Source organism: Lissotriton helveticus, chromosome 2_1 (genome assembly GCF_964261635.1).
Source record: "Lissotriton helveticus chromosome 2_1, aLisHel1.1, whole genome shotgun sequence".
Lineage (NCBI taxonomy): Eukaryota > Metazoa > Chordata > Amphibia > Caudata > Salamandridae > Lissotriton > Lissotriton helveticus.
This window is the reverse complement of record NC_136059.1, coordinates 163,226,631-163,245,755: the sequence shown is the minus strand read 5'-3', so window position 1 is coordinate 163,245,755 and position 19,125 is coordinate 163,226,631. Positions and strand designations below refer to the sequence as shown.

Sequence of the window (19,125 nt, the reverse complement as noted above, 5' to 3'; positions counted from 1 at the left end):
ATGGAAATAATACTGCTGGTTATGGAAAACAAGTTATGGATTATTGCGAAGAATAAAGCATTGGGGAAAGGAAATGTATACAATGGAAAAAAGGTTTTGGGGAAAATAGTACAAGGTATTGTTGGAAAAAGTTAATGTTGCAGGGTCTGTCTTTGGCTGTCCTAGTAATAAAAGTGACCTTTTATGCTAATAAACAGAGTCGTGTGAGAGTCCTTATTTGCACGATGGGCCCCCAGGGGGACTGGGCACGAGCCAATGTCCCCCTGGGGGCCCATCGCGCAAACGACGACCTCACGCGACCTGATTGGGAGGGTGGGAGGGAGGGGCTGTTCCAGGCGCAGGGAGGGAGAGGGAGGGCGACGTCACTCTGTGCGAGTGAAGGAGCGGTGGTGTCTTTTTGACCCACCCACCCACCCTGGCTTTGAAGGAAGTTGGGGAAGGTGTTTTTGTTCTACGTTGACTGTATTGTGGTCCTGTTTGAAGTCTAAAAAAAAAAAAAAAAAATTTTTTAAAAAAAGGATGTCACTTTAGGGCACTATAGGCAGACTCTTTTCGTCCTGTGTTGTTGGCGTGTTTTAAGGGATAGGATAATCTAGAGCGGATTCATCCTTTCTCTAGGGGGAGGGGTTGGGAGGGTAGGTGGGAAAGAAAAGGAAAGATGGAAATAATACTGCTGGTTATGGAAAACAAGTTATGGATTATTGCGAAGAATAAAGCATTGGGGAAAGGAAATGTATACAATGGGAAAAAGGTTTTGGGGAAAATAGTACAAGGTATTGTTGGAAAAAGTTAATGTTGCGGGGTCTGTCTTTGGCTGTCCTAGTAATAAAAGTGACCTTTTATGCTAATAAACAGAGTCGTGTGAGAGTCCTTATTTGCGCGATTGCCTGTGTGAGTGCACACCCTTTTCACTAGTAAGGTTACATTCTGCTGGGAGTTGGGAGTACAGCTGTCTCATAAGTCTAGACTGCTTACATGTCCCTTCCAGACCAGTATGGATTACTACAATGCTGGTTGATCTGGCATCTTTTTCCTCGGTTTTCCAGAGTAATGCACAACATATTCAAGGACACAAGCCATAATGTTAAATATTTCCATTATGATGTTCTTGTGTACACCAGAGATGAAAGGTCACATGAAGAAATGTTAAACAAAGTTTGCTGGAGGGTGAAGTATAACTGTCTGTTGTCAAATACATAGGACATAAAATTATGGAGTATGGAATCAGTCTGAAACGTTGAAAAGGCATCCCTAGGGGGGCGTGGCTTGGACGGCAAGCATGGCGGACGCAGCCTAGTTGAGCTCCGTCCCCGCCAGCCGTTTATCCGCCTAGTTATCCTGTTCTTCCTCATCGGACAGCGGCCCCGAGATTAGCGTTCAGCGCAGAGGGTCGGCGGGCTCTCATCAGTGCCCTTCTTGCTGGTTTGGCGATGCAGGTGCCGAGTGAGGACGGACGCAGTGCGGCCTGGGCTGCCTCCAGAAGCCGGGGAGCTCGAGTTTGGCAACCCCGAGGAACAGCATACGGAGGCGGCCGGGGCCCGGCCGGAAGGCGGCGGACCTGTGGCAGCGGAGGGTCGCGCCTGGCCCTATACACCTCGGCGACGTCCCGGCCCCCGACTGGGGGGTGCTGGTCTCGCTGCAGAGGCCCCTCGGGAGGCGGCGGAGCAGAGGGGCCCGGCCGGAGGGCGGGAGAGACGCTGCCGGAGTGGGACAGCCCCGCAGGTGACCCTCCTCTTTGGCCTTCCCCGGGATGAGATGAGCGGTGCGCTGGGGGAGTTGTGGTGACCCCGGGAGAATCATCGGGAGCGGAAAAGGCCTGTGCCAGCGGCGGCAGCCGGGGACCTCGATTTTCACGCAGCCCAGCAGGGTGTCAGCAGAGAGGCCTAGGGCCTAGCAGTGGAGGAAGCCGGCTGGATATCTTCACGGGGCTCGACCGGCCGGTCACCAACATTGGGAGCTCCCGCGGAGCGGGTGGAGAGCAGGAGACGCGACAGCCCCTACACCAAGGTAAACGACCTGGGGCCCCCTTAGCTGCAGCGGTGGACTTGCGCCACACCGGACGGGGGTCGGTGGTGGTTGGAATCTGGTAGAGGAGTTCGGGGGCCCCAGTTGTATGCACGTCTGCTGGAGTTGGACATTGAGGGGCACAGTCGGGGACAGTGGAGACCGTGGTGGGGTACCTGGCCCGACTATTCGGCGGTCGGCTCGGACCGCGGTGGGCCCCTCTTAAGTGGCATTGTGGGCGGTGATCCGACGGAGCCTGTTTGGCGAATTTGGACATTGGCGCAGCGAGACAACTATGACCCACGGGGCAGGTGGTGGTGGGCATCGACAAGTTCACGGGGCCGGGAGGCAATGCGGGGGGCCTCCGGTGGATCTCAGGCAACCGGACCGGACAATGCGGCACTAATGGGCAGCCATCACCCAGTCCCGGGATGCATTGGAAGCAAAAACTGGAGCGGTGGGGTCGGAGGTTACGCTGCTGCGTCAGGACTTGCGGAATACAGTCTCCCGCATTACAGAAGCCGAAACGCGGATATCGGGGGTGGAAGATGACATGGTGACCTTAAAACGCAAGGTGGCTACCCTGGAATCTGTACAAAAGGGCCTGGCGCTCCGCGTGGAGGATGCGGAGGGGCGCGCCAGGCGCAACAACCTCCGTTTTGTAGGACTGCCCGAAGGCTGTGAGAAGGGGGACATGAGGGCTTTCTGACGCAGTGGCTTGAAAGCTGGCTATCGCCTGACGCCCTGTCCAGTTGCTTTGTTATTGAGAGGGCGCACCGGGCCCTGATGCAAAAACCGCCGGAGGGAGCGAGACCGCGGCCGGTGATTGCGAAGCTTCTAAAGTACCATGACAGGGATGTGATCCTAAAGCAGGCCAGAGCGAAAGAACCCTTGCGATATGAAAACCATATTGTCCTAATCTTTCCAGACTATACCCGCTTGGTACAACAGCAGCGCCAATCCTTTACGGCAGCCAAGGCCCGGCTACGAGACCTGAAAATACAATATGCTCTTCTCTATCCAGCCCGCCTGAGAGTCATCTATCAAACCCGTACACATTTTTTTGATTCCCCGGAGGACGTGTTTCTATGGACAGACAAAATTAGGCCGGTGAAGGTGCACACTCCCCAGGGGCGAGACTCTGACTCCTCACATGAAGATGCACAGAGAGATCCTCTCGGCGCAAGGACAATTGGAGATCCCGATCTCGACAGCGGTCTATGTCGGGTACTGCTTCGGAGAAGGCGACGGGGGTGGCTGAGAAACAGAAGAAGGGCACGTGAATGCGCTCAGGGACATATTGCTGACATATTGTTATAACTCTCTGCTTATCTGGGGCGAGTGCCTGCGGGGAGAGGACTGTATCTGCGCTATATGCGGGTTCCAGTGAGTGAATGCGGGTTGACTGTGGATGGGGGGGGATTATGGGCGGGGGGGTCCCTCCCAGTTGAGGGTTGGTGGGGGTAAGTGTTGGGAGAGTTGACTAAAGTTATGGGGATCCATTGGTGGGGTGGGTTGTCGGCCTCATGTTGGAGGCGGAGGCCATGCTACACCGCGACAGGTACTTCATTGTTTCTCGAGGTATGGGGTGGGGGGGGGGAATGGGGAGTTGATGGGTGTTGACTTGGGGGGGGGAATGCACGGCTCTGATGCGATTACAGTGGTGGCTGAAGGTACACACAGGCGGCGAGCGCCATGGCTATTGGATATGAAGGATCTTTGATGTCGAGCCTGGATAAAGGGGCCGTTGGGCCCCGGGCCACGCTTCGTGTTCTTAGTTGGAACGTACGAGGGGTACTGGACAAGATCAAGCGGGGGGTGGTTCTGAAACAGGCTAAAAGAGTGGGGGCAGATGTTGTGATGCTGCAGGAAACACATCTCCTGGGAACTAAAACGTTATGCCTCCAGCGATTTGGCTACAGTCAGGTCTTTCATGCGGGCTTCGCCAGGGGGTCCAGAGGCGTGGCCATACTGGTGCACCGCAGGGTCCCATATGTACACTCCACCCACTGGATCGACCCACTAGGTCGATATGTTTTTGTTCAGGGTACATTGGGGGACGAAGCAGTAGTGTTTGGCTGTGTGTATGCTCCGCCCCCTTTGCAGTGGTCTCTGGTGGAAAAGATCTTGGCAATATGGGCGGGTATCCCAAGTGTGCTGGCCGTCATTGGAGGAGACTGGAATGATGTGATAGATCAGGCGCGCGATAGGTACAGGCCGGGGGGGGGAGGGGCCAGTGGCATCCGGACATACAAAATTGCATGACATGATTAGGAACCTGGGATGGGTAGATACATGGAGACACATACAAGGCACACAGCGTGAATACACCTTCCTTTCGGCGGTCCATCAATCCTTCTCTAGACTGGACTATATCTTTGTTCCCCTGGCGGTTCAGGGTAGGGGGGAGGTGGCAGATATTCTGCCGCGGGGGCTGTCGGACCATTCTCCGGTGGCGGTCACTATCGGGTTGGACCGGAGGAAGCAGCCGTTTCGCTGGCGCCTCTCGGTTTGGCACTTACAATTAGGGGACTACCAGGCTCATATGAGGAAGGCCATAGCGCAATATTTGGCTGAGAATACCGGAACAGTGGCGACTAAGGCGACGCTCTGGGAGGCCATGAAGCCCACATTGCGGGGCATAGACATAGCGTGGTGTGCGGCGGCCAGGAAGCGGCGTAGGGAGACTCTTGATCGAGCAGAGGCAGACATACGGGACTTGGAGCGACGTAGTGGCCCAGGGGGAGAGGGCCGGGCGTTGGAGCAGCTGCTGCTGGCGCAGCAGTCTTACGCTTCATTGTTACTGGACGAGGCGCGGCAGCTGTGGTTGGCGACCCGTAGCAGGGTATATCAGTGGGGGGATAAATCTGGGACGATGTTGCATAGATTGTGTCAGGGCCAGTTCCATACTCAGACCCCTGCGAAAATTCTTGATGAATCCGGTACCCCGTTGACTCACCCCATGTTACTTGCGGAGGGCTTTGCGACTTACTATGCTGACCTGCACTCCCCACATGAATGCATCGACCCGGGTCTGATAGACAAATTTATAGCAGATCTGCCGCCGCAGACGATTACAGATGAAGCCAGCGAACTTCTGGATAAACCATTGACAGAAGATGAGCTGGGTGTCGCTCTTGGGGAATTGAATACGGGGAAGGCCCCGGGCCCCAACGGCTTTCCCAGTGAATTCTTTAAGAAATTCCACCTCCAATTAGGAACCCAGTATAGAGCGGTGGTAGTGGAGGCACGGGAACTTGGTTGTCTGCCCCAGGACTGGAGACACGCTGAAGTAGTGGTTTTTCACAAGCCTGGCCGGCCCCCTGAGCAGTACGCGTCGTACCGCCCGATCTCCCTGTTAAATGTGGAGGCCAAAGTCTTAGCTAAGGCGCTGGCCAATAGATTACTGCCGTATATTACTGAACTTATACATCCAGACCAGGCCGGCTTTATGCCCAAACGGGCGACGCGGCACCACATCAGACAGGCCCATGTCGCGGTGGCGGCGATTCGGTCTTCTGGAGCGCAGGCGGCGCTATTTTTGGCGGACATGGACAGGGCGTTCGACTCACTCAGTTGGACGTATCTTTTTCGCTACTGCCGCGGCTGAACTTAGGGCCGGTATTTCTGTTGTATGTGAAACTGCTTTATACTGACCTCACAGCCTCCGTTAGGGTGGCGGGGCGGTGTCCTCGAGATTTACCATCCGGAGGGGCACCAGGCAGGGTTGTCCCCTCTCGACTTATTTATTCGCCTTAGCCATGGAACCCCTAGCCGCCTGGGTCCGGATTGACGCGCAGATGAAGGGCTTCGAGTGGACCGGTGATCTATCGGACCGCATTGCACTATACGCGGACGACGTCCTATTTTTCCTCACAGACCTCAATAAGTCAGGGCCTCGCCTCATGCGCATCCTACAGATCTTTGGTGAGACATCGGGCCTATACATAAACCCACGCAAATCTACTCTCTGGGTGCTAGGGAATGGCCCGACGATCGGGGATTGGGCATCGGAGCTCCAGAAGGCAATTGGAGGAATTAAATACCTTGGGGTGTTCCTTACCGAGATCCCAGCTGTTGCATGGGAGCGAAATGTGGTGCCGGTTTGGGAGCGGACTCAGGCAGATATTAAAATATGGTCCCGCATGTCACTGACCATCTATGGTAGATCTGCCATATTTAAAATGGTGGCCCTGCCCAGACTGTTATATCAGTTGCAGAACCATCAGTACCTGATCCATCCTTCATGGTTTAAGCGAGTAAACACAATCCTGGGACAGTTCCTCTGGGTGGGCGGCTCCACTAGGGTGGCGTTGCGCACGTGCTTTCGCTCAACATACGGAGGGGGGTTGGCGACCTCGGACGTCCTTTCTTATTACCAAGCGTCCCATCTCCTAGTCTTAAATGAATGGTGGTATGGGGACAGGGGAGACCCGGCCTATGCTCTGGAAAGACTACTGATGGAGCCACATACGCTCCACACGTTGCTTTATACACCAAGGGAACGCAGGGCCTTGCCGATGAGGACACAAGTTGTTTTCGACGTCTGGCGGCGAGCATTGAGGCGAATGCGATGGTGGTGAACCTTGACCGAAGAAACTCCCCTCTGGCGCAATGGCCGCCTTCCAGGTCTGGCAACCCTATCGGGATTTGCGGGATGGGACGCCATTGGCATCTCTAGGTTGGGGGATGTTATGACAGGGACGACGCTTAAGACGTTTCAAGAGCTGAGTGCGGAGTATGACATGCCCCGTACACAGTTCTTCCGTTACTTACAATTTCGCCATGCCCTGGCTCCAGATTTGGAGGGTCTGATGTCGCTTCCCGAGTTTAGCCCACTGGCGGCCCGAGTTTTTATGGGGGAGTTGGATACTAAGAAGATTTCCCGCATCTACCAATCCCCGATTATACACTGCTCCTCTGATTTACACACACTTAAGGAGAAATGGGAGGAGGATGTTGGGCCGCTGGAGGAGGAAGATTGGAACGAGGCACTGGCGAGTCCTAGAGGCGCGGCCATCTCGATCCGCCTCCGGCTGATCCAATTCAAATACTTTCACAGAGTATATTATACACGACAGAGGCTGTGGAGGGCGGGACTCATTGCATCCCCAGAGTGCACTAGGTGTGGGAGCGAGGAGGGTACTCTCCTCCATACAGTGTGGAATTGTGGGCAACTGGATAGGTTCTGGAGTGGTGTCTGGAATGGTCTGGATGAGGCGCTGGGCTGGGTGCTTCCGCGCACGCTGTGCTTGGGCCTGTTGCATGTGCTGGAGGGAGTGGGAGGCAACCTATACAAGAGACATCTGTTATTATTGGGACTTACGGTGGCCAAGCGGGATATAGCTAGGGCCTGGAAGGACCCGCAAGCCCCGTCACTCATCGCTTGGAAGAGGGGCCTAGATTTCTGTATGGGGATGGAGAAGCCTATCTTTCTTGCCCGTGGCTGCCCCGGTAAACATTACAAGATTTGGAAAAGGTGGGCTGATTACAGGGGTCTCTGGCTAGAGCCCCCGGCGGAGCAAGATCCGGAACTGGAAGCTTGAGTGAACTCTGCTGTAGGCTGTGTGTGCGCGAGTGGCTGGATCTGTCGAATGCCGTGCAGGGGGGGGAGGGATCCGGGTGGGAGGGGATTGGGGTCAGTTGGGGGGGGGCGGGGAGGGGGGAAGGGAGAGGGGATTAGTTAACTGCATTGATCCCATTGTTCTGACTACAAAAGTAATGATGGATTGCGTTATTTTATATGTGTATTGATACCTGGCGGATACCTCTGGGGTACAGAGATCTGCGATTGTCTATGTGATCTGTCAAAAAAAATCTGTTTTGAAGAAAAAAAAAAAAAAAGGCACCCCTAGCCACTGAACAAAAAACATTTCCTAAAATTGCAGGGCCCGTGTGGTTATTATTCTACATCTGTGGGGGATTTTGATGACAAGATGAAGGTACTGACGAAGCCACTGTATAGGGATACAGTGCGAGGGTGGTACCGAGCAGTGAGAAGCTTCAACTGATGTGAAAAGGTAAATATTAAAGGCACCCAAATTAAGACTACTTACCATTCGGGTGTGTGAAGGGCAGTGCTAGGTTGTATCCTAAACTGGAAGGCCAAGCTCTCCTGCCAACACCTTACCTGCCATTTGAAGAACAATCTCACCGTGTGAAGAGGGGGTGGGCCACGTACCAAGTACCTATGCAGGATTTTGAACACTGAGCCCCCCCGACCCCCAAAAAAGCTTGCTGATGTCCTGGGCTGTGTACACGCCCCTTAATGGACGTCCGCAGTTCGAAGGCTCGGAAAACCACTATTTAAAGTAGTTTTCAGCTCGTTTTCCCTGCCACCGTGTGATATCAGCTTCTCACCGGTAGACTGTGTGATGACAGCGGATATCGTGTGTCACAGTGGCACCGTGTGAGTTGGCAGGTGTGCAACACTCCTGCTGCACTGGCTAGTGCTTGGTGCTTACATCACTATTCACAGCCTGAATTCAAAGATATGCAATGCCTCAATCTTTAGTGAGGTTCTGGAGATAAACAGAACTATAGACACATTTGATATAACAATGCCTTTTATAAGGTGTGGCCCTTATTAAAGGCATTCTTACATCAAATTTGTCTATAGTACTGCATTACAAGGTTATGTGCCCAGATAACCTCTGGTGGATAATTTGTCGACAGATGGCTTGTGCTTTCTCACAGATCTTATAGCAACAACCTACTTTGAAACATGCATCTACAACCCATATCAGGTGCACTCAGCCATGTGCTTGTTTAATAATGGAGTACAGCTCGCACCCCAAACTTTAGTGATTTGGAAATGGTACACCATGTAACTTACAATATGCACAACCACACTTGCCTCTAGGGCTTACGCTATTTCCATGCTATGTGCCCACATGTGTACACAGTAACTCCATGCTGGATACGACTATGGTGTTATCAGTGACGTCATCAATGATGTCAATTAACATGTCATGAGTGATCTAATAAGTGAGGCCATACACAGTTAATGGCAGGTGCACACGTTATTGTTAGCTCAGTCAACTAAAACGTGTGAAACTCAGTGTTTCTTAACGGTTTTAAATGTTGTGATCTCATTTCAACTGCTAACTATAATTGTGTGTGTGTTTACACACATATACACACACAGACATGCAGTAAGTGTTTGTCGCGTTCAGGGCTAGAATAAGTGTAGGTGTAATTATGTATGGGATCGTAGGGGTTGGGAATAGGCTAGAGTGCAGGGATTGTTAGGGGTGTATTTGAGAATAGGGTAAAACATATGTTTTATGTTTCTTTTAAAGGGGGCTATGAACCTCATTGAAAATACAGTAAAAAGAAATATATATAAGTGCTAAATAAAAAAAAAAAAAGAGTTAAGGACTTCTAATGATTTTAACAAGAACAGCGAAAATAAAGCAATCCAAAATAATCGTACAAACCCCTATTAGTCTTAACTCGTTACCATTCGAAGTAAGGGATTCAAAGTAATGGTATGGGAGGTTTTGTAAAGGAAAATAGGTTACAAGACCTCCTTCGAATCTGTGCGGGTTTGAAAAAAATAGTGCACGGCTTAAGCAAGTTTTTTAAAAAAGTTCGAAGCTTGTGAGTAGAGAAATGTACCTACATCCATCAAAACCAGGCAAGTGAAATCAGTGTCTTTATACCAGGTTTTAGGGGAATTAGGGAGTTTTTTTGCTGCTAAAAGATGGAAACTGCAATCCTTGTGAGAGGCTTGAGGGGCAAACTAATATTACATCATCTTAAGTAATATCCTAGGAGATCAACAGCATTTAAGCTACTATGGGTGGCCTGTTTTAGATTTGGAGGCAAGCACTGCGGGTGAGGAGTTGTGACATGCGTGGATTATCAACAACAAAAAAAGTGACAATATCGGATTAAAACGATATACTTGTGGCTATAGTTTTCCAAACAAATGAACAATACAGCATCCTGAAATGAATTACTCCATTATTACCCCCCCTCCGAGATTAATAAAAAAGCAATTATTGAGTCATGAAATATATAACATAAAACCGGACACACGAAGGTTAGAGTATAGCAAAACAAACTTAAAATTTGCAATAAAAGGCCCACAATCTCTTTGATAAGCAAAGTTTATGAAAGTATTTATTCAAGAAACAATGTCCTGCTCAAGCAAGACTTTAGCAAAAAGTAGTGGATTATTACAAATCATTACAAAGTTTTAGACCACGTTTGAGGACCAGACAGTAGTTGTTATACATAGACGATTGCTTCCTTTAAATAAGGTTACGGTCACATTTCAGTGATAATTCATTGGCATCTGCTTAAAGATCTACGTCAAGATTAGAAGGCGCTTCTGAGAATCCAATCACGCTCTACGCTTGGGGAGATCTTCTGTTATTGGACCATTTTGAACACTGGGTCACCAACATGAAGTACTCCTGTTTTATCAACACCAAAATACTGTCCAAACAGTGGAGAAGATTTGTATAGTGGTTTCTCAGAGGGATCACACATCCGGTAAGTCTTCAGTGTGTCCAGGGGCTCTTTACGATCCAAGATTCCAGTGTCCGGGTCCACGGTGGTGAGGATGCACCTCGAGCAGGCCATTATTCTCTTCAGCTCCACGTTGCCGATGAGGATTTGATCCCATGAATCCTCCTGAAAGGCATTGCAATTCGAAACTACAATGCAAGGTCTGAAATTGTGTATGGACACTTTTTTATCCAGCTTTGTGTTCAGATCTTCAAGCGAGGTCTCCGAGAGAAGCATGACTGGGCTGGCGTCTGGATATGCCACCTTATCAGAGGATCGAAAAACATCAGCAGTGTCCTTTGAGGACCTCGGTGTCATGTTGAGCTCAAACTGGACCAAACGATACGGTTCACTGCTCTTCAGGAAGGTGGTGATCCAGTCACCAACTTCATCCCCGCAGTCTCTGCCCTGGATGTCTAAGCCAAAGACCCGGCAATCCTTGACTGGATTCGATTTAGACAGCTTGAGTGGAACATGTAGATCTTCTTTGTCAGGGGCATGGAGCACCAAGTGGCCTTTTTCTTCGGAGATCGATATAAAGACCATGCGAGGCTCCTGTCGAGCAGTGACCATGTGCCCATCTTCTTTTACCACGAGCCAGTGTCTATCCCGGAGTGCTCCATTCTTCAGTCCCAGCGGCGTGCACTCTGCTTCGGAGACAGAAACTCCTTTGCAGGACTTGATGGGGTAAATCAAAAGCTGCGAGACTACACCAACCTGTTCCAGCTTGCCTCTCCTTCTTGCGCCGTTCTCTCTCTTCCACAGCCACGCAGCGGCAATGGAAGTTCCCAGCCCTGCTGCGCACAGCCAAGCCACGCGATGCTGAGACAGATGCTGAAGGCCAGCCTGAAGAGTAGCAGAAATACCCATGGCTTGTAGACCTGGGCCTAAATTGCAATTAAAAAGCTTAGTTGTATTAGGCCTGGATCTGCTCAGTATTAAAGCTGGAACGTAGTATCAAATATTGCTTGTTTGTCCACTTCTCTGTTGAACTGCAGTGGAGGTTGAATTACAGTAAGTATCAGGCAGGTTAGACCCAGTTACAAGACATCTGTTCTCATTCCAGATGAATAGTTCAGTCGTGAGTGCTGGGCTGGACCTGTTAACAATTAATAAAAAGGAGATTTCAATATACCACTTTGCAATACCTCTATCAAAACAGACATTTAATTTAACTATACTGCTGTTTGCTTAAATATATTAAGAAAACACATTTATTGAAAACATTACACATCTACCCATTTCTGAGCAGTTTCTTTTTTCACAGTTATGGGAAATGTGCGATAGAGAGACAAAGTGGGTTGCTGAAGATTGCACAAATATTTGAGTAAACCAGGATTTCTGCCTACCTGTGTCACACTCTACAACTTATCTGCTAGACCATGTCTCCTAATGAATGGTGGTTCTCAGTAGTTACAATAAATTACTGCAAATACAAATAGTTTGGGACTCTGAGCCCTTACTCAGCTTCCACTGTGAGCAAATATTCCATTTTATCTTATTCCAACAAAAAAATATTTAATTTGTCAGCATTCAACAAACCTATTTTAAAATGTACCTGACTGATTTCACATTTTAATATGCAGCTCCTCCAATTCGAAAACACAGAGCAAACCTTTTACCGTAAAATGATCTTGTGTAAGTTATGAACAAATATGGGATTCAGATTAGAACTTCATATTGGATGCAAGAACATGATTTACAATGACCAAACATCTCATCTGCATCAGGAGCTGGACTCAGTATGCCCTCAAAAGTAACTCTACTTCAAACAATCACCTCTTCTCCTCAGCCGGTAATCAGCAGGCTTCCTTCATACTCAAACACAGCAGCATTAACAAGTATCATGAATCAGGATTATAATAACCCCTTTTTATAATTATCATGTTTTCCTCTTAAGTATACCCCTTTTTGAATTATATATGTTGATTACTGAAATACAGAATGCCCTTTTATTCACACCATTATACACTGCAATGTCATAATCAAGGGTGCTTTAATATATTAATGTTGTTTAGTATGAATCAAAATTCTCTGTTCTCTGGTTGTTTTCAATAATGAACAAGGTTCCATGGAGGATGATCAGTTCACCTCTTGTTTACTGTTTTTACACAGAGAGCACGGTTCTAAAGAATGTAAATAAGTGAAAGAGTGCCAAGGCCTTTTCTGCCAACTGTTTCTTCTGAATGATCAGACATGTTATGTAACCTAAGAACAGGATGTGACGAGGCAGAGAGGAACTTTGTATAAAGGCTACAGACAGGCCATACAGGCCATACAGAACAGTTATCATATGCCTTTGCTGAAGGCTATCAGGAGGCGAATAACAGACATTGCTACTTTACTGAACAGTGGTTCTATTGTTCAGACGAGGTATGGGGTTGTGTCAACCCCTTTAGACTGGAATTAGGCCCCTTCTTTAGTGCTAAGATTAGTTGAGTTATCCAAAGAAACAAGTGTGGGATTGTAAATATTGCGACAAACAAAACCATATGATTTTATCAATATAAACTGTTATTCACACTTTTGGGAAATTTTTCTGCCACTATCTCGTTGATTTTCATAACAGCTGCTATTCATATTGTATACACTAGTATAGGATTTTGATTTTAAAAAACAAATCTTTAAAGCATATCCATGGTTTCCCAGAGTTCTTGTGTGTGCCTTCCCATAATGAAAAGGCATCTCAATTCCAGTAATTATGCCTGTGATATTCAATAGGACTTTATCGTTATTTAAATCCCATCTCACTCCAATAGCGCAGAGTGGGTTGCGGGGTAGTCGCAATTAAATTGGCTCTCTGCATCAGGTTAGCACATTGACAAAGTCCTTAGGTGGCAGGGCGCCTCGCAAGACAATTCTCGGACTGTATACTGAAAAATATCTATTAAACGCATCATAGTCTTGGAACACATATTTCCGTGACACTTTAACTCTGGAAACATTTTACATCATGTGGGTGCAAGGTGGATTACACATTCAAGGAAGGATCAACCTTCTAGACTGAAGGCATTAGGCACCCATTTTTCAGTCATTTATGAGAACTCCTATTTATTTAGGATTAAGATCAGAGTGCTCATTTATATTCAGTGACCACTGAGACCAACCTTATCATGCAGTTACTTACATCACTTACTATGAGAGAAGTGTCCTGGTACTTAAAGTAATCTTCATTACTCTGAGATATAACTCATCCCAGTCCTTACCGAATAAGGAAATGTTTCTCCTGGCAGAAACTGTTAAGCTATACCAACAAATAACTGTAAAAATATAATTAGGGCCTATATTACTTCGTGTGCTGTAAAGGGGGAGGAACCATAAAACATTCCTATTATGTACCAAGCTGATAAGCTTTTTTCTGGTTGTTGTCTCATATCTTGGGTAAGGGCAGAGAGGCAATCTTGGATTGAGATGGGGAAGACGGCCAGTGCTTAATTTGTGCCGGTGCGGCACTTAAATATCAGGGCCGGGTCTATGAATCTTCATCTTGACTGCTGACTGTAAAAATAAATAAAACTTTATTTATTGTACGTGCATTCTTTGTACGTGCAGCGGAAGACCTGAGCTCAGAGTAATAAAGATCATCAGTAAGTAACTCAATCATTACTTTCTCAACTGTTTTACTTATCCCAGTTCATATTGAATGAAAGTATATCCAAACAGTGATGCACAACCAGAAAAAAAGAACATACAACATATATACTGCATTCACCCCATTACTTAATGAGCATTTATCATCCAAAACTAAATTCAAAACTATTTCATGAAAGTTTGCCGAAACACCACCAATGATCTGAAGACTGTAATGTACCATGACCATATATGGGGTTGCCCAGGTAACAGCTCATCAGATATCTCTCATGGTTGCACCCTATAACATTATCCAAGAATCATCTACACCCCGGTATATCTTACTTGTACAGTTGATACCAAAAGATAAACCCTCAAAGGCCATTAGAATTGTCTGCTTGAGCCACCTACTCAAAGCTGATGAAGAGGTGCATAATCCTTGCAATGCAAAGCCAAAAGTTACACACAGGGGCACCATCTTTATAAACGGAGCGCTCCTGTCCACATAAATCCTTAATGCCCTCTGGACATCAAGCGTGTGTTCTACACCTCCTCAGGATACAAGGAAATGTGTAACTACTGGAAACACCAAATCTACTGAGACGTAGACTGGAGAGCAACCGTTGACAAAAAAGGTGGCACTCTCAGGATTACCTTATCAGCAAAAGAACCAAAGAGAAGGTTTAGCACACAATAAGGCACCAAGTTCTTCTAGTCTTCTACCAGAACAGATAGCGGCCAAACAAGAACTATAAAGTCAGAAATTTTAAAACTGCAGAATCCAAAGGCTGTCCTAAGAAACCTCAAAACTAAAAGGTAAGTATCCAGAACAAACAGGAGAAAGTAGCAGTGATCTTTTAAGAAAAAACTGTCTTAATGATCTACTAACCAAGGTGTCTAAAAAATAACCAAAGTGTCTAAAAGATCGAATTGCAGTCAACTGACCGCAGAAACTAGACACAGACAGACCCAGCACAAACCTAACTCTAAAAAAATCAAGAATGTTCATGGACTCACAAGTACTGGGATGGAAAGACTTAGAAACCCACCAGTTCGAATTTATTGCCAATGTCTGGCATAGACCTTTACAGCGACCGATCGTCTGCACTATTAAATATCTGCAGCCATCTCTGCAGAACAGACAAGGGATTGCAATGTCATCCTCTCAAGGTCAAAACCTCTAATGGAAACAAAGCAAAGTTGCTGTGCTCAAGATTGGGAACTTGAGAGGGGAGTGTTTGAGAGAAAGTAGCCGTTGTGGGCTGACAGATAAACAAACATGTAGGGGGTACCAGGGATGTCGAGGCGGGCAGGAAACTTCTAGCAGTACCTCTGCTCAACGTCCTTGGATATTTTGCAGAACATTTGAGATAAGTAGGATTGGTGGAAATGAATTCAATAGACCCGTGCCCATATAATTGTCAATGCGCCCGCTTCCGAAACTTCTCTACAGTTGCAAACAGGTCCGGACAAGGGGCTGAGAACCTCTGAATAATCTGGTGGAATACTATGCAATGGAGACATATAGAGGAGGTAGATGGCAAGGACAGGCACAGTTGGTCCACTTGCCCATTATCTCTCCCCAAAAGATGCACTGTCTGCCCCGGAGAAGATTGTCCACCACTAACAGACAGATCTCGTGCACCAGCAGAGCTAGATGGAAAGGCCTTGTACTTCCTGGATGATGAAAGTAAGCTCTGACTACCTGGTTGACTTTTCTTACCAACACTGCCTGATCGTTCAGGAGGAGACCAAAGTGAAGAAGAGCCAGTTGAACCACTGTCAATTTCTTGACAAACCGATTTGCCCTGTATCTCCCTTCAAAGCACTCTTCGAATGTTATCCCGCCACACCCATACCAGTGGCATAATTACATTGGCACTGGGAAGGAGAAACACAACCTTTGTTCAGAGATTCTGGATGAAGCCACCACTGGAGGTCTTGTGAAATCTGAGATTGATCAGGTATCGTGAAATTGTATTCCTGTGAAACTAGACTCCAATTCCTTTACAGATGGTTTTCCAACGGATAAAGATGCAGCTGTGACTATGGAACAATTGTTACCTTTGGAGTCATGCTGCCTTGAACAACCAACCACTTCTTGGTTGGGACTTGCAACTTGGCCTAAAGCACCATCGCATGAGTCTGTAGCTTCACCTTTCTATGTTCTGGAAGAAATATCTTCCCCAACGATGTGTAGGACAAAGAGCCTATGAATTGGAGCCTGTGGGAACGAATGAGATTGAATTTCTCTGTCCATAGAATGCTTAGAAGCTCATTCTGCCAGAGGAAAGGCTGCTTTCACTGCGCTGGTGCACATTGTGCCAGTTCTGGAACGTCACCTGATGTTTTTGTTTTTGTAGTTCTGGACATTTGCCAAGCAGCTCCGTGGACATCCCTCCACACCTTCATGAAGTACTATTGCCTGGACAGCCAGTCTAGTCTATCAGAAGAACAAGTTACTTGCCTTCAGTAACGCCTTTTTGGGTAGAGTCTAACTGCTGATTCCTCACCGACTCATCTTCCTCCCCATTCTGTGGAATGGTCTCATACAATCCATAACTAAGACTCCAAATCTGAAGGTCTGCACACTGCCATATTCTGATTTCAAAGGCTTTGCATCAACCGGAGCAGACAGAGATCAGAAAACAACAGAAGTGAGTGGAGGTGGAGCTTATATGGGGGCCCCCAATGTCACATCCGGGAAAGGACAGATCATACATGGAGCTGCATGATGTCACCAGCTGACGTGCAAGAAAATAGGTAGCAAAAGATTCCAGATCCAGGTTGGCGCCTTGGAAAATTCACAAGGTGGGGAGTCTATGGTTAGATACGAGTTTCTAACAGAAAAGGCGTTAATAAAAGTAAGTAACTTGTTCTCATAGCTGCTTGGCCCAGCAACCTCCGAATTCTCTCCAAAAGTACTCTTTTATGGAAGTGGAATCCGAAGTAATGGTGTTTGACAGAAAATACATTGTTCTGGGACAGTATAAATCTATTAGCAACCCCCTCAGTAAAAATCCACTGCCTACACTTCAGGAATCATCTGTTCCCAAGTCTTTGTAAATATGTCAGTCAAGCTTTTGGGAGATGGGTGTATTGGCTGGTGGAACAGGCTGGAACCAGGAATTGTTCTCTAAGCTCCCGTGCAATAAACCCAGCCCGAAAGAGCTTGCAGAAGGGCAAACAGCTCTCTTAACCCCTTGCATGCTTGGGAGCCGTCACGCGTCACGGTGGGCGTGTGTGGAGGACGGCCCCCGGCCGTCTGAATCCCACCCACTAATTAAAACACCCACACAGTGTGAAAATGTTGCGCTCACGGAAGGGGTTAAAGCCAAACCTGGGAGGCTAAAGGATGATCATAACAGTTTTTATTATTCATACTGAACCGTTCACTATTTCCTCCATCTGGTGGCCAAACAGATTTGCTCCAAGAGATGGAATTGGGTCATATGTTAGCACTTGTGCTCTGTGAGCCCTTGCACAAAAACATGCTTTTTACCCCAGGTGGGAACCCATCCTAATTTGTTTCCCCAAGCATAGGATATGAGAGTTCTCTTCATCCATCCCTACAGTCATAATTCCTTGTGGGAAATCCTACTCCCACCACACCTATCAGCACCTGAACACAGTACTGCTTGGAGGGTGATAGGCCTGAGTTACTTCTAGCATCAGATTCAAGGTTAAAAGTTGTATTAGACAAATATTCCCACAGCACTGTCAATATTGGTGGAAGATGCCCCTCTAATGACAGACAGACAGCCATAAAGAGTAGGCCTGGGCGGTAAATTCCATTCCGTTCGTGGAATTTGGGCAATAACGCGTTCCGCGGAGAATGCAAAATTGCCCAAAATTCGGCATTCCGAGTCTTTGCGTAATTTTTTGCTTGTTCGCGTTCTCAAAATGCGTGTTTGCAAGATATTTCCCCCCCACCCCCCGAGCACGCAAACAGCAATTGCAAACAGGAAAAAAGCATTGCGAACAAGCAATTCCGCGTGTTCGCCGAATTTCTGCGTGTTCGTGGAGATTTTTTACCGTTTCACGGAGATTTGCATAACGCGATTACGCAAATTCCGCCCACCTCTAATAAAGAGCCAACAGATGCATGTTTGGCAGTGTTGACAAAGCTGGTTCAAAAACAATCACAACTTAATTCCAGTTCCACATTCCAGCTCCACTCTGCTTTTCACAGGAGAATAACTTCACTAGTCACCAGTGTGATGATGGAGCTTGATCAAATAAGTTCAGATGTGAGGGCAGATCTACATCCTGCAGAACTCAGGTGCAATACATCACTTTTCAGAAGAAAACAAATCGCCCCCTTTAATCACGTCAGGGTTCAATGCCTATCTGATAGATAGTCATTTAAAGATGGAGGACATTATCTTTTTATTACAGAAAGATAGTCCAGCAACACTATCTTAAAGACATAGATTTCTCAGCCCTCACCGTCTCACTAGAGTCTCTTCCAGTTTATCTGGGAAGGACAGGTCCACAAGTTACCCAGCTATTGTTGGTTCGCTGGTGTGCTGTTCATGGCTATATTCTTCCACATAATCCAGATTTTTCGCTGTCCAAGGTAAGGGTGACTGTTTCTAGAACCCACAATGTCGTCACACACTGGAATAAGTGGTAGGCAATTGCCCTCGAGAAATGTCTACCTTCTCAGGAGGAAGAAGCCAAAAGTCAAAAATTCTTTGCTGATGAAGCCTTCAAAGGGTTGGCGATAACCAGGAGTCGGGAATCTAGGTCAGAAAATACCGATATCGAAGAGTCAGTATCAGCAAGTGGAGTAGTGAGGAAACAAGCAAAGGAATACAGCATTGTTGTGATGCACCTTCCTAACCAGATTGAGGCCTTTAAATATTATTAAAAGAACACGTAAGGGAAAGGATATTGAACAGCACAGGACAGAATCTTATAAGGAATACTAACTCAACGTAACATCCTGTGGAGAGCCCCAGAAATCCATCCTCTCTCTACATGGTACCCCTTGTGTTCCTTAAATACAAATAACATCAAGATCAATCAATA

General features: G+C 47.3%; 1 protein-coding gene across 2 annotated transcripts in view; it reads right to left on the bottom strand.

Annotated features, from left to right (window-relative positions):
- Positions 1-10,104: 10,104 nt before the first annotated feature.
- The window catches only part of LOC144817827 (mitochondrial amidoxime reducing component 2-like), an 84,683-nt gene continuing 75,662 nt past the window's right edge, over positions 10,105-19,125 (bottom strand). For both annotated transcript variants that reach the window (XM_078674678.1, XM_078674677.1), the window contains exon 2: positions 10,105-11,620. In XM_078674678.1, the coding sequence (XP_078530804.1) occupies positions 10,384-11,391 (1,008 nt within the window). In that variant the 5' untranslated portion in view covers positions 11,392-11,620 and the 3' untranslated portion in view covers positions 10,105-10,383. The remainder of the gene's footprint in view (positions 11,621-19,125) is intronic.